We start from the raw sequence: 15,459 nt of genomic DNA, 5'->3' as shown, positions 1-15,459 counted from the left end.
TGGGGAGCCAAGAGGTGAATACAGAATAAACACTCATCTTTGTGTTGGGGGACACTGTATGATTCCATTATATTGTATGGAGACAGTAACGGGGACTGTTATACTGTATGGGGGAGTAATGGGGGCTGTGAGGGTAGTGATGGACCCTTCATTCTGTATGGGAATACAGACTGTACTACAGTGTACCAACAACATGGTAGCTAATATACAGTATGTGCAACATTGCTGACTCAGTAATGAAATGTTTCTTAGTTATGGAGACACAGGTAACTTTGTAACAAAAGCCAGTGAACTGTAATATAATAAATAGTGTAGCTGGTGAACTAGTGGCCAGTACATACCAAAAAGACGTTCCAAAATAACAAGCAGTGCCCAATGTGCAATTCACTTGAGTTTTGTAAGCAGATATAAGATGGTGTTCACACAAGAAATTTGACATTGACCTTGGCAAGCAAAAAAAAATCCAATTCAGGAATTTGAAGCAGATTTTTTTTCTACTTGTCAAAAAAGGAATTTGAAGCAGAATTTGCAGATTATGTTGCCTTTATAGACAGGCACAAATTATAAATTCCACTAGTGGATTTTGACAAATTGCTATGGAAAAGGTATATTTTCCACCTCCCATTTATTTCAATGAGAGTGCTCAGACAGAATCTGCCTGAAGCACTTGCAGGACGCTTATTTTTTTCTGCTAGCTATAAATTAAATAAAGAAGGAGCAGTAGCACCTGTCCTATATACATTCTTCTGCTTTATGATCCACACCGGGTTTTGGCTTCAAAACCAGGAACGAAAAAACCAGAACAAAAGACCAAAGAAACCTAATCTTAATGTTGTGCATTAGGTGAGCTGATATCACCCCCTACTGGATATAAACTTTCAGACAACTTTTGATGTCTGCCAGTATTTGTGTCATCATAATAAATTTTGTAATACCGTATATTTTATTAACAAAGTAATAAATCCTGCATTTTTCACTCTTCCCCTTGCTTCTGCAATGACAGCTGGTTCTGCTTCTCACTGAATATAACTGTGTACGGGAGTAGGGTTGTGTAAAATGTAAAGAAAATAAGGGTGTGTGGGGGGGGGGGGGTAACTTCAAATAGTTATTATTATTATTATTTATTTACATAGCACCATTAATTCCATGGTGCTTTACATTTGGGGGTTACATACAATACACAGAATATACAGGTAGATATAATACTAACAATGACTGACTGGCACAGTGGGGTAGAGGGCCCTGCCTGCGAGGGCTTACAATCTATGGGGGAATGGGGTAGAGACAGAAGGAGAGGGGGAGACTGTACAGATGGCAGTGAGGTGATAGTGTTATTGGAGGTTGTAGGCCTTCCTGAATAGGTGAGTCTTCAGGGCCTTCTTGAAGCCTGTGATTGTGGGGTCAGTCTTATGTGTCGTGGTAAGGAGTTCCAGAGTATGGGGATGCACGGGAGAAATCTTGGAGACGGTTGTGTGAGGAGCGGATGAGGGCAGAGCGGAGTCGGAGGTCGTTGGAGGATCTGAGGTTATGTGTGGGCAGGTAGCGGGAGATTAGTTCAGAGATATATGGAGGGGACAGGTTGTGGATGGCTTTGTATGTTAGCGTTAGAAGCTTGAACTCAATTCGCTGGGCTATAGGTAGCCAATGGAGGGACTGGCAGAGGGGAGCAGCCGATGAAGATCTGGGGGTGAGGTGGATTAAGCGAACAGCGCAGTTTAAGGTGGACTGAAGGGGGGCGAGGGTGTTAGCTGGGAGTCCATGGAGAAGGGTGTTGCAGTAGTCTAGGCGGGAGATAATTAGGGCCTGGACGAGCATCTTGGTAGTTTCCTGGGTGAGGAAGGGGCGAATTCGGTGGATGTTCTTGAGCTGGAGGCAGCAGGAGGTGTTGAGGGCTTAAATAGTTATAGTTATATCTTAGTTATATCTAGTTATATAATAGTTATATCTTGAAAATTATAATAATATTAATAATAATAAAAATTTATTTATATAGCGCCAACATATTCCGCAGCCCTGTACAATTTGTAGGGTTCAAATACAAGACAGAAAGATGCATTACAAAGAAAGTCATTTCACACAATGGGACTGAGGGCCCTGCTCACAAGAGCTTACAATCTATGAGGTAGAGGGGGTGACACAAGAGGTAGCAGGGGCAATATTGCTTATACAGAGGTCAGACACTTTTGTAATAGAGGTTACTGTCATTACACAAACATAAAACTTTATGAGCCGTCACTAGTAGTGTCCTTTAACATGTGGATGGAGCTTGGTCCTATAAAGTTAGCCTGAAATGGCATCATATCACGTGGGGAAATGTGGGAGCGGGGACAGAGGAGGGTTAAATTTTGGGGATTCTAATTATAGTACGGAAGGGTTTACATTAGAAAATGTGATAGGCCTGTCTGAAAAGATGTGTCTTTAGTTTGATTTTGAAACTGTAGAAATTGGGAGTTAATCTGATTGTCCGGGGTAGAGCATTCTAGAGAAGTGGTGCAAAAGTACAAATGTGACCCTAAGGTTGCAGTGTGTCTAAATTATTTCCAGAGATATAAAAAGCACAGTCGGGATTAGGATATTTCTATGCAGCTGTATAATATATATGATATAAAAATCACAATCACAACTGAGTTTTTAGTCAGTGATATCTCTGGATATAATTCAGATAGCACTGCTGTGTAGTTCACATGGAAGAAGAGAATTTCTTTTTTCATATGACAACAAAACCAAGTTTGTATGTTTTATAATATCTAACTATTTGAAAGGACGTGCCGTCACTGGGGGGGCCTGAAGTGAATCCGCTCAGATACTCATTGAAAGCAGTCACTAGGCTCAGCAGTCACATGTAGGGTACTGATAACTTCATTGCTAACACATTACCGATACCCAAATGATGACCAATAAAGCAGTGATTGTTTGCAGAAGTCTATGTCCGTCCAACCACCATGGGTTTTCCAGTTTGTCCAGTAGGTGTGTATTGCTCATATCATAAAAATATCAAGTGCTAAATAACTTATACATGAACAATTATAGACTATAGTCATATGTAAGACTGGTAGAACTCACCTGGCAATGGCAACTGCACCAGCAGTCCACTAACATTAGAGTCATGACTTAACTTGCTTATGACATCCAGCAATTCTTCTTGAGAGACATTGCTGGGCTTAAGTATTACTTCACTGGAAATTCCTAAAATAAAAAGACTCAACTGTGTACATATATTTTATACAACATGTACAGTATATGTTTCCACAATGCCAGCAATGTAGAAGGTCATAAAGGATAAAAGTGGGTCTGCCCAGTACCAGGTCTATACCACAGAGATGTCAACTTGAGACCCCCTTTTACAAGGTAACATTCAAGCAGTAGATAATGGCAAATATGGGAGTGGTCTTTTAGAGAGGCATGGCTATTCTAGTGCAGGTGTAGTACCTCAGGATACAGCAGTAGTATTCAGAACTGCGACTCTAATCTCAAATAGGGTCATAGAGAAAGCTATAAAAATGCGCTTAATAGGGGTGCCCTACTGATGGGGAATTGATGTATCCACTGGATAGGACATATATACTAAATTACTAGATTACCAAAAAAGGGGACCCCAATCCTCCATTACTCATAGCTGCAAGACTACAGGAGGAAGAGTTGACAAGGAGCGATGGTCCAGCATGTGCCCTGCTGCTGTATTCCACGTCTATAAAATATACTGGAGAATTTATCAAGCCCTTCACATCAAGCTCTTAATACTTCTGGCTCGCCAACGGAGGACCCATTTACCAGAATTGAGATCTATGCCAGCGAGGGTCTGAGGTAGCTTTGAGGTATAGCTGTGTGATGGCGTGAGTAAATCTATTGGGCTGATGTGTCCCTGGCCAGCCATGATCCTTGTCTTGGGGAGGAGCACTTTTGGGTACAAACAGTTGTACACCAAAAATGCATTGCTTTTGTGGCAGAAAATTGGCAACGCAAATTTAATAAACATCTACTACAATCCTTTTTTGACTGTCATTACCTACAGTAGTTGCAGCTTTTATCTTGTTCTTCACATAGGTATGGCTTGCAGGATTGTCGCCCACAAGAATGACACTAAGATGGGGTCTTTTGTTCCCAAGCGATAGCCAGGATTCTACATCTGTCTGGACTTCTTTCTTTATTTTGTTGGCAAGTTTATTTCCTGAGATAACATGAGCTTTACACCTATAAAATGTCATGAAAATAAATAATGAAATATATTTATAGCAAAATTATAAATGTGTGTGTGTGTGTGTGTGTATATATATATATATATATATATATATATATATATCTGACAGAAGACAAAAGTATTGGCACCCCTGCAATTCTGTCAGATAATACTCATTTTCTTCCAGAAAATGATTGCAATCACAAATTCTTTGGTATTATTATCTTCATTTAATTTGACTTCAATGGAAAACCACTAAAAGAATTGTCAAAAAGCCAAATTGGATATAATTCCACACCAAACATTAAAAAAGGGGGTGGACAAAAGTATTGGCACTGTTTGAAAAATCATGTAATGCTTCTCTAATTTGTGTAATTAACAGCACCTGATACTTACCTGAGGCACCTAACAGGTGGTGGCAATAACTAAATCACACTTACAGCCAGTTGAGATGGATTAAAGTTGACTTAACCTCTGTCCTGTGTCCTTGTGTGTTACCACATTGAGCATGGAGAAAAGAAAGAAGACCAAAGAACTGTCTGAGGACTTGAGAAGCAAAATTGTGAGGAAGCATGAGAAATCTCAAGGCTACAAGTCCATCTCCAAAGACCTGAATGTTCCTGTGTCTACTGTGCGCCGTGTCATCAAGAAGTTTAAAGCCCATGGCACTGTGGCTAACCTCCCTAGATGTGGACGGAAAAGAAAAATTGACGAGAGATTTCAACGCAAGTTTGTGTGGATGGTGGATAAAGAACCTCGACTAACATCCAAACAAGTTCAAGCTGCCCTGCAGTCCAAGGGTACAACAGTGTCAACCCGTACTATCCATCGGCGTCTGAATGAAAAGGGACTGTATGGTAGGATACCCAGGAAGATTTCACTTCTTACCCAGAGACATAAAAAAGCCAGGCTGGAGTTTGCCAAAACTTCCCTGAGAAAGCCAAAAACGTTTTGGAAGAATGTTCTCTGGTCAGATGAGACAAAAGTAGAGCTTTTTGGGAAAAGGCATCAACATAGCATTTACAGGGAAAAAAGAGGCCTTCAAAGAAAAGAACACGGTCCCTACAGTCAAACATGGCGGAGGTTCCCTGATGTTTTGGGGTTGCTTTGCTGCCTCTGGCACTGGACTGCTTGACCGTGTGCATGGCATTATAAAGTCTGAAGACTACCAACAAATTTTGCAGCATAATGTAGGACCCAGTGTGAGAAAGCTGGGTCTCCCTCAGAGGTCATGGGTCTTCCAGCAGGACAATGACCCAAAACACACTTCAAAAAGCACTAGAAAATGGTTTGAGAGAAAGCACTGGGGACTTCTAAAGTGGCCAGCAATGAGTCCAGACCTGAATCCCATAGAACACCTGTGGAGAGATCTCAAAATGGCAGTTTGGAGAAGGAACCCTTCAATTCTCAGGGACCTGGAGCAGTTTGCCAAAGAAGAATGGTCTAAAATTCCAGCAGAGCATTGTAAGAAACTCATTGATGGTTACCGGAAGCGGTTGTTCGCAGTTATTTTGTCTAAAGGTTGTGCTACCAAGTATTAGGCTGAGGGTGTCAATACTTTTGTCCGGCCCATTTTTGGAGTTTTGTGTAAAATGATCAATGATATACTGGTCGTGTGAGGCATAGACATGCAACCAACCGACCCGAAATCAAGACACTGCTCACAAACTTCCATACAAACACCTATCAGCCAGACCAACAGGGAGTCACCAGAGCTGTGAAGGACCTCAAGTACATCCTACAGACCACAGCAGAACTAGCAGGCCTGAAACGAACCAAACCAATAAGACAAACCAACAAACAGTCCCACAAATGGTTCGACAGCGACGGCAGAGCACTACGCCATACCCAAACAGCCTCCAACCAAAAACACAGGGACCCCAACAACAAGGAGGTGAGGGAAGCCTACAACAACCTATGCAAGCAATACAAAGGCACCCTCAGAAAGAAGAAACAGAGGTACCTCTCCCACAAAATAGAGCAACTAGAGGACTCCCTCCAGGACAGCTTATTCTGGGAGACCTGGCACCACATGGGCACAAAACCCAAGAAAAACTCCCTCCACATCCAAAATGGCAATATCTGGCTCAGCTACTTCAGAAGTCTCTACAAAAACATCCCCGAAAAAGAACTAACCCCAGAACATTAACAGATAATCACCAAACTGAGGGACATGGAGAAAGTCATCAAAGACTTCCAGAACCCCTTGGACTCGCCAATCACCATAAAAGACATACAGGAAAGAATTGACCTGCTGAAAGGCAAAAAGGCCAGCGGCCCGACGGTATTCTACCAGAGATGATCAAATACAGCCCTCCAGCAATACACGCGGCACTGGCAAAGCTATTCACCCTCATGCTTAATGCTGGACACTTCCCCGAAGACTGGAACAAAGGCCTCATAATCCCCATCTATAAGAATGGAGACCAGTACGACCCCAACAACTACAGAGGGATATGCATCAGCAGCACCCTGGGGAAACTGTTCAATAGCATCATCAATAACAGAATCCTCACCTTCCTCACACAACACGGGGTCCTCAGCAAGAGCCAAGCAGGGTTCATGCCAAACCACCGCACCACAGACCATATCTACACCCTGCACAGCCTCATCAAGATGCAAGTCCACAACACCAGAAGAGGCAAGATATTCGCCTGCTTCGTAGACTTTAAGAAGGCGTTCGACTCAGTATGGCACTCAGGCCTACTCCTAAAACTCCTAGAGAGTGCAATAGGAGGAAGAACATACGACGTCATCAAGAGCTCCTACACCGGAAACCAGTGCAGTGTGAAGGTGAATGGGAAAAGGACAGCATACTTCCAACAGGCCAGAGGGGTCAGACAAGGCTGTAACCTGACCCCAACGCTCTTCAACATCTATATCAATGAACTTTCTACAGCCCTGGAGGCCTCACCAACCCCAGGTCTCACCCTGAAAAACCGGGAGGTGAAGTTCCTGCTATACGCTGACGACCTCCTACTCCTGTCCCCCACCGAGAAAGACCTCCAAGAAAGTCTGTCAGTGCTAGAAAAATTCAGCACCACATGGGCCCTAACCATCAACCAGAAGAAGACCAAAGTCATGGTATTTCAGAAGAAAGGCCACAATAAAGCCTCCACCCCACAATTCACACTGAACAGCTCCACTTTGGAGAAAACCAACAGCTACACCTACCTGGAGCTGGAGCTCAGCCAATCAGGAAGCTTCAAAGCAGCAATAGAAACCCTGAAAGGTAAAGCCTGCAGAACCTTCTACGCCATCAGAAGACAACTGTACCACCTCAAACCACCGGTGAGGGTCTGGCTGAAGATACAGTCCTATGAAAAAGTTTGGGCACCCCTATTAATCTTAATCATTTTTAGTTCTAAATATTTTGGTGTTTGCAACAGCCATTTCAGTTTGATATATCTAATAACTGATGGACACAGTAATATTTCAGGATTGAAATGAGGTTTATTGTACTAACAGAAAATGCGCAATATGCATTAAACCAAAATTTGACCGGTGCAAAAGTATGGGCACCCTTATCATTTTATTGATTTGAATACTCCTAACTACTTTTTACTGACTTACTGAAGCACAAAATTGGTTTTGTAACCTCAGTGAGCTTTGAACTTCATAGCCAGGTGTATCCAATCATGAGAAAAGGTATTTAAGGTGGCCAATTGCAAGTTGTTCTACTATTTGAATCTCCTCTGAAGAGTGGCATCATGGGCTACTCAAAACAACTCTCAAATGATCTGAAAACAAAGATTGTTCAACATAGTTGTTCAGCGGAAGGATACAAAAAGCTGTCTCAGAGATTTAACCTGTCAGTTTCCACTGTGAGGAACATAGTAAGGAAATGGAAGACCACAGGGACAGTTCTTGTTAAGCCCAGAAGTGGCAGGCCAAGAAAAATATCAGAAAGGCAGAGAAGAAGAATGGTGAGAACAGTCAAGGACAATCCACAGACCACCTCCAAAGAGCTGCAGCATCATCTTGCTGCAGATGGTGTCACTGTGCATCGGTCAACTATACAGCGCACTTTGCACAAATAGAAGCTGTATGGGAGAGTGATGAGAAAGAAGCCGTTTCTGCACGTACGCCACAAATAGAGTTGCCTGAGGTATGAAAAAGCACATTTGGACAAGGCAGCTTCATTTTGGAAACAAAAATTGAGTTGTTTGGTTATAAAAAAAAGGCGTTATGCATGGCGTCCAAAAAGAAACAGCATTCCAAGAAAAACACATGCTACCCACTGTAAAATTTGGTGGAGGTTCCATCATGCTTTGGGGCTGTGTGGCCAATGCCGGCATCGGGAATCTTGTTAAAGTTGAGGGTCGCATGGATTCCACTCAGTATCAGCAGATTCTTGAGAATAATGTTCAAGAATCAGTGACGAAGTTGAAGTTACGCCGGGGATGGATATTTCAGCAAGACAATGATCCAAAACACCGCTCCAAATCAACTCAGGCATTCATGCAGAGGAACAATTACAATGTTCTGGAATGGCCATCCCAGTCCCCAGACCTGAATATCATTGAACATCTGTGGGATGATTTGAAGCGGGCTGTCCATGCTCGGCGACCATCTAACTTAACTGAACTTGAATTGTTTGTCCAAAATACCTTTATCCAGGATCCAGGAACTGATTAAAAGCTACAGGAAGCGACTAGAGGCTGTTATCTTTGCAAAAGGAGGATGTACTAAATATTAATGTCACTTTTCTGTTGAGGTGCCCATACTTTTGCACCGGTCAAATTTTGGTTTAATGCATATTGCGCATTTTCTGTTAGTACAATAAACCTCATTTCAATCCTGAAATATTACTGTGTCCATCAGTCATTAGATATATCAAACTGAAATGGCTGTTGCAAATACAAAAATATTTAGAACTAAAAATGATTAAGATTAATAGGGGTGCCCAAACTTTTTCATAGGACTGTATTTGACGCAGTCATCTCCCCGAACCACGGGAGAATAGACTGTGCCACCCCTGTGACCAGGGGGCCCTAGAAGACGAGACCCACTTCCTGCTACACTGCACCAAATACTCAGCTGTGAGGGCCATCTACTACCAAAGAATCTCTGCCCACATCCCAGACTTCACATCTGCAGATGAGAAGAGGAAACTCTACATCCTACTGGGAAAAGAAGAGGCCACTGTGGAGATTGCTGCCCATTATGTGTTCAGCTGTCACCAAACCAGAGGAAGATGAGACTCCACGGACTGTTATACCCCAAACCACACGCCCCGCCCCACCTCCCCATATAGCGGTCACCAACTAAGAGGAAGACGAGACTCCACGGACTGTTATACCCCAAACCACCCGCCCCACCCCACCCCACCTCCCCATATAGCGGTCACCAACTAAGAGGAAGACGAGACTCCATGGACTGTTATACCCCAAACCACCCACCCCACCCCCCCATACCCACCACTCACCCACCCGAATCCAACTCCCCTACCCCCCCCCCCCCACTTTACTAGCTTTGGCAATGCCAAATATCTATTCGGACGTGCCAATAAAGCTTGTTTGATTTGATTTGATTTGATTATATACTGGTTGTGTAAGGCACAGATATATATATATACTGGTTGTCTGAGGCACAGATATATATACTGGTTGTGTGAGGCAAAGATATATATACTGGTTGTGTAAGGCACAGATATACTGCTCGTGTGAGGCACAGACATATATACTGGTTGTGTAAGGCACAGATATATATACTGGTTGTGTGAGGCACAGATATATATACTGGTTGTGTAAGGCACAGATATACTGTCGTGTGAGGCACAGACATATATACTGGTTGAGTAAGGCACAGATATATATACTGGTTGTGTGAGGCACAGATATATATATATATATATATATATATATATATATATATACTGGTTGTGTAAGGCAAAGATATGCTGGTTCAACAGCATCATCAACAACAGAATCCTCACCTTCCTCACGCAACACGGGGTCCTCAGCAAGAGCCAAGCAGGGTTCATGCCAAACCACCGCACCATAGACCATATCTATACCCTGCACAGCCTCATCAAGACGCAAGTCCACAACACCAGAAGAGGCAAGATATTCGCCTGCTTCGTAGACTTTAAGAAGGCGTTCGACTCAGTATGGCACCCAGGCCTACTCCTAAAACTCCTAGAGAGTGGAATAGGAGGAAGAACGTACGACGTCATCAAGAGCTCCTACACCGGAAACCAGTGCAGTGTGAAGGTGAATGGGAAAAGGACAGCATACTTCCAACAGGCCCGAGGGTCAGACAAGGCTGTAGCCTGAGCCCAACGCTCTTCAACATCTATATCAATAAACTGGCTACAGCCCTGGAGGCCTCACCAACCCCAGGTCTCACCCTGAAAAACCGGGAGGTGAAGTTCTGTCAGTGCTAGAAAAATTCAGCACCATATGGGCCCTACCCATCAACCAGAAGAAGACCAAAGTCATGGTATTTCAGAAGAAAGGCCACAATAAAGCCTCCACCCCACAATTCACACTGAACGGCTCCACTTTGGAGAAAACCAACAGCTACACCTACCTGGGGCTCAGCCAATAAGGAAGCTTCAAAGCAGCAATTGAAAACCTGAAAGGTAAAGCCTGCAGAACCTTCTATGCCATCAGAAGACAACTGTACCACCTGAAACCACCGGTGATGTCTGGCTGAAGATATTTGACGCAGTCATCTCCCCGATCCTTCTCTATGGCAGCGAGGTTTGGGGCCCAGCCACCTACCCAGACCAGCAAAGTGGAATTCCAGCCCAACAGAGAACTTCCACCTGGAGTTCTGCAAATACCTGCTCCATGTACATCGCAACACCTCCAACATGGCATGCAGGGCAGAGCTAGGCAGACTCCCCCTATGGCTCACCATACAGAAAAGGGCACTAGCTTTCCAGGCACACATTCAGGGGAGCAACCCCGACTCCTACCACCACCAAGCATGGCTAAGCCACCTGTGCAAACCAGACACTCACCAACCAAACAGCCAACCACCAAACCAAAAACACCAACAGATGATAACCAAGGCCAAAATAAAGGCGACCACAGAGGCAAACAGAGAGCGGTACATTGAAGAATGGAGAAACGAAATAAATAACTCCAAGAAACTCACCGTGTACCAATCCCTACAAAGGGACTACACCATGGCCACCTACCTGGAGAGAATATCCCACCCCAAACACAGACAGACCCTGAGCCGGTACAGACTGAGCGCCCACAACCTGGAGATGGAGACGGGGCGACACAGGCAGACGTACAAGCCACGGGAGAATAGACTGTGCCAGCACTGTGACCAGGGGGCCCTAGAAGACGAGACCCACTTTCTGCTATACTGCACCAAATACTCAGCTGTGAGGGCCGTCTACTACCAAAGACTCTCTGCCCACATCCCAGACTTCATATCTACAGACGAGAAGAGGAAACTCTACATCCTACTGGGAGAAGAAGAGGCCACTGTGGAGATCGCTGCCCAATACGTGTCCAGCTGTCACCAAACAAGAGGAAGATGAGACTCCACGGACTGTTATACCCCAGGCACATATATATATATATATATATATATACTGGTTTTGTGAGGCACAGATATATATACTGGTTGTGTAAGGCACAGATATACTGGTTGTGTGAGGCACAGACATATATACTGGTTGTGTAAGGCACAGATATATATACTGTTTGTGTGAGGCACAGATATATATACTGGTTGTGTAAGGCACCGATATATATACTGGTTGTGAGAGGCACAGATATATTGGTTGTGTAAGGCACAGACATGTATACTGGTTTTGTAAGGCACAGATATGCTGCTTCATTCAGAGGCACAGATATATATACTGGTTGTGTGAGGCACAGATATATATACTGGTTGTATAAGGCACAGATATATATACTGGTTGTGTAAGGCACAGATATACTGGTTGTGTGAGGCACAGATATATATACTGGTTGTGTGGGGCACAGATATATATACTGGTTGTGTAAGGCACAGATATATATACTGGTTGTGTAAGGCACAGATATACTGGTTGTGTGAGGCACAGATATATATACTGGTTGTGTGAGGCACAGATATATATACTGGTTGTGTGAGGCACAGATATATATATACTGGTTGTGTGAGGCACAGATATATATACTGGTTGTGTAAGGCACAGATATATATACTGGTTGTGTAAGGCACAGATATATATACTGGTTGTGTAAGGCACAGATATATATACTGGTTGTGTAAGGCACAGATATATATACTGCTTGTGTGAGGCACAGATATATATACTGGTTGTGTAAGGCACAGACATATACTGGTTGTGTAAGGCACAGATATATATACTGGTTATGTGAGGTACAGATATACTGGTTCTGTAAGGCACCGATATATATACTGGTTGTGTAAGGCACAGATTTATACTGGTTGTGTAAGGCACAGATATATACTGGTTGTGTAAGGCACAGATATACAGTATACTGGTTGTGTAAGGCACAGATATACTGGTTGTGTAAGGCACAGATATATACTAGTTGTGTAAGGCACAGACATATATACTGGTTGTGTAAGGCACAGATATATACTGGTTGTGTAACGCACAGATATACAGTGGGGCAAAAAAGTATTTAGTCAGTCACCAATGGTGCAAGTTCCACCACTTAAAAAGATGAGAGGCGTCTGTAATTTACATCATAGGTAGACCTCAACTATGAGAGACAAAATGAGAAAACAAATCCAGAAAATCACATTGTCTGATTTTGTAAGAATTTATTTGCAAATTATGGTGGAAAATAAGTATTTGGTCAGTAACAAAATTTCATCTCAATACATTGTTATATATCCTTTGTTAGCAATGACAGAGGTCAAATGTTTTCTGTAAGTCTTCACAAGGTTGGCACACACTGTTGTTGGTATGTTGGCCCATTCCTCCATGCAGATCTCCTCTAGAGCAGTGATGTTTTGGGGCTGTCACTTGGCAACACGGACTTTCAACTCCCTCCAAAGGTTTTCTATAGGGTTGAGATCTGGAGACTGGCTAGGCCACTCCAGGACCTTGAAATGCTTCTTACAAAGCCACTCCTTCGTTGCCCTGGCGGTGTGCTTTGGATCATTGTCATGTTGAAAGACCCAGCCACGTTTCATCTTCAATGCCCTTGCTGATGGAAGGAGGTTTGCACTCAAAATCTCACGATACATGGCCCCATTCATTCTTTCATGTACCCGGATCAGTCGTCGTGGCCCCTTTGCAGAGAAACAGCCCCAAAGCATGATGTTTCCACCCCCATGCTTTACAGTAGGTATGGTGTTTGATGGATGCAACTCAGTATTCTTTTTCCTCCAAACACGAAAAGTTGTTTCTACCAAACATTTCCAGTTTGGTTTCATCAGCCCATAGGACATTCTCCCAATACTCTTCTGGATCATCCAAATGCTCTCTAGCAAACTTCAGACGGGCCCGGACATGTACTGGCTTAACAGTGGGACACGTCTGGCACTGCAGGATCTGAGTCCCTGGCGCGTAGTGTGTTACTGATGGTAGGCTTTGTTACATTGGTCCCAGCTCTCTGCAGTTCATTCACTAGGTCCCCCCGCGTGGTTCTGGGATTTTTGCTCACCGTTCTTGTGATCATTTTGACCCCACGGGGTGAGATTTTGCGTGGAGCCCCAGAGCAAGGGAGATTATCAGTGGTCTTGTATGTCTTCCATTTTCTTATTATTGCTCCCACAGTTGATTTCTTCAATCCAAGCTGGTTGCCTATTGCAGATTCAGTCTTCCCAGCCTGGTGCAGGGCTACAATTTTGTTTCTGGTGTCCTTTGACAGCTCTTTGGTCTTCACCATAGTGGAGTTTGGAGTCTGACTGTTTGAGGGTGTGCACAGGTGTCTTTTTATACTGATAACAAGTTTAAACAGGTGCTATTACTACAGGTAATGAGTGGAGGAAAGAGGAGACTCTTAAAGAAGAAGTTACAGGTCTGTGAGAGCCAGAAATCTTGATTGCTTGTAGGTGACCAAATAATTATTTTCCACCATAATTTGCAAATAAATTCTTACAAAATCAGACAATGTGATTTTCTGGATTTGTTTTCTCATTTTGTCTCTCATAGTTGAGGTCTACCTATGATGTAAATTACAGACGCCTCTCATCTTTTTAAGTGGTGGAACTTGCACTATTGGTGACTGACTAAATACTTTTTTGCCCCACTGTATATACTGGTTATGTGAGGCATAGATATGCTGCTTCATTCAGAGGCACAGATGCTTTTTGTAACTGAACTAAGAATTACCCTCTATTAACGTTAACAAAATGTATTAATAAGGTCCTTTACAAATAGTTTGTGTCATTACTGTCACATTGATGGAGAACATGATGAATAGTGTGTTTTAGTAACAATAATTCCCCTCTGTGTATTCCTTGTGCTATATCTAGTTTTCCAGCATTTCATCAAATGCTGATTTTAATAACTTACAAAATGGTCTGATCCAAAGATGTGGCTACTTATTATCATCATCATCATCATTATACTAAAGCACACTGGCGTCCATAAACCTGACCCCAATTATTTTCTTGTGCCATGATCATTGATGACTGCAATCTTGGAGCTGGATGGGTAATAAATCAAGTGCCAGAAGGGGGAAGAAGATAAGCCTTATAAGATAGCCAGGTTAGCCTACCAGCTGTAATGGTCTTCTCACATAGCAAATATGGCCAAACACATCATTAAACCTTCCTGGATAATACTGGTTTATTATATCTTTCAAAACTAATAATTCACATTTCTTAAAGAGCATATGTCACGGCTCCTGACATGTCTGCTGAAGTAAATGCTTATATTCGCCAAGAAATAATAATAATAATAATTCTCTGAGTTGCGCCATTCCTTCATTGAAATATATGAATACATTAACAACTGAATGTTCCCATTCCCTTTGTAGGTGTCTCTCAATATGGTGCAGGGCCACAATCTTAAGGGGTGACACTTATTTATACATTTATAGGATGAATAACTAAGGGACAACACAAAAGATCCTCCAGAGTTGTTATATCATGGGGATTATAATTATTTGCAAAACAGACACATCAGGAGAGCCCACATATCCTCTTTAAGGCGGGAACCAACTGTCCGGAAACGCCGCGGTAAAAATTGCGGTATTTTACAGTACTTGCAAAGTGGATGGGATTCATGTGAATCCCATGCCCACTTTGCGGAAAAAAAAAATCGCAGCGCAAACACGCTGCGATTTCCAAAACGGTTGCGGTTTTGAAAATCGCAGCATGTCAATTATATCTACGGAAATGCC

The 15,459-nt window shown here is 43.0% G+C and overlaps 1 protein-coding gene across 1 annotated transcript in view; it reads right to left on the bottom strand.

The window, feature by feature from the left end:
- MTHFD2L (methylenetetrahydrofolate dehydrogenase (NADP+ dependent) 2 like) overlaps nt 1–15,459 on the bottom strand; it is a 50,187-nt gene that overhangs the window by 32,578 nt on the left and 2,150 nt on the right. Inside the window, exons 2-3 of the mRNA XM_075285294.1 lie at nt 4,007–4,209; nt 3,064–3,186 (exon numbers count right to left, since the gene is read on the bottom strand). Coding sequence (XP_075141395.1) covers nt 3,064–3,186; nt 4,007–4,209 — 326 coding nt within the window. The remainder of the gene's footprint in view (nt 1–3,063; nt 3,187–4,006; nt 4,210–15,459) is intronic.

This window comes from Leptodactylus fuscus, chromosome 1 (genome assembly GCF_031893055.1).
Source record: "Leptodactylus fuscus isolate aLepFus1 chromosome 1, aLepFus1.hap2, whole genome shotgun sequence".
NCBI lineage: Eukaryota > Metazoa > Chordata > Amphibia > Anura > Leptodactylidae > Leptodactylus > Leptodactylus fuscus.
The sequence above is the reverse complement of the archived record's forward strand: the minus strand, read 5'-3'. Positions and strand labels throughout refer to the sequence as shown.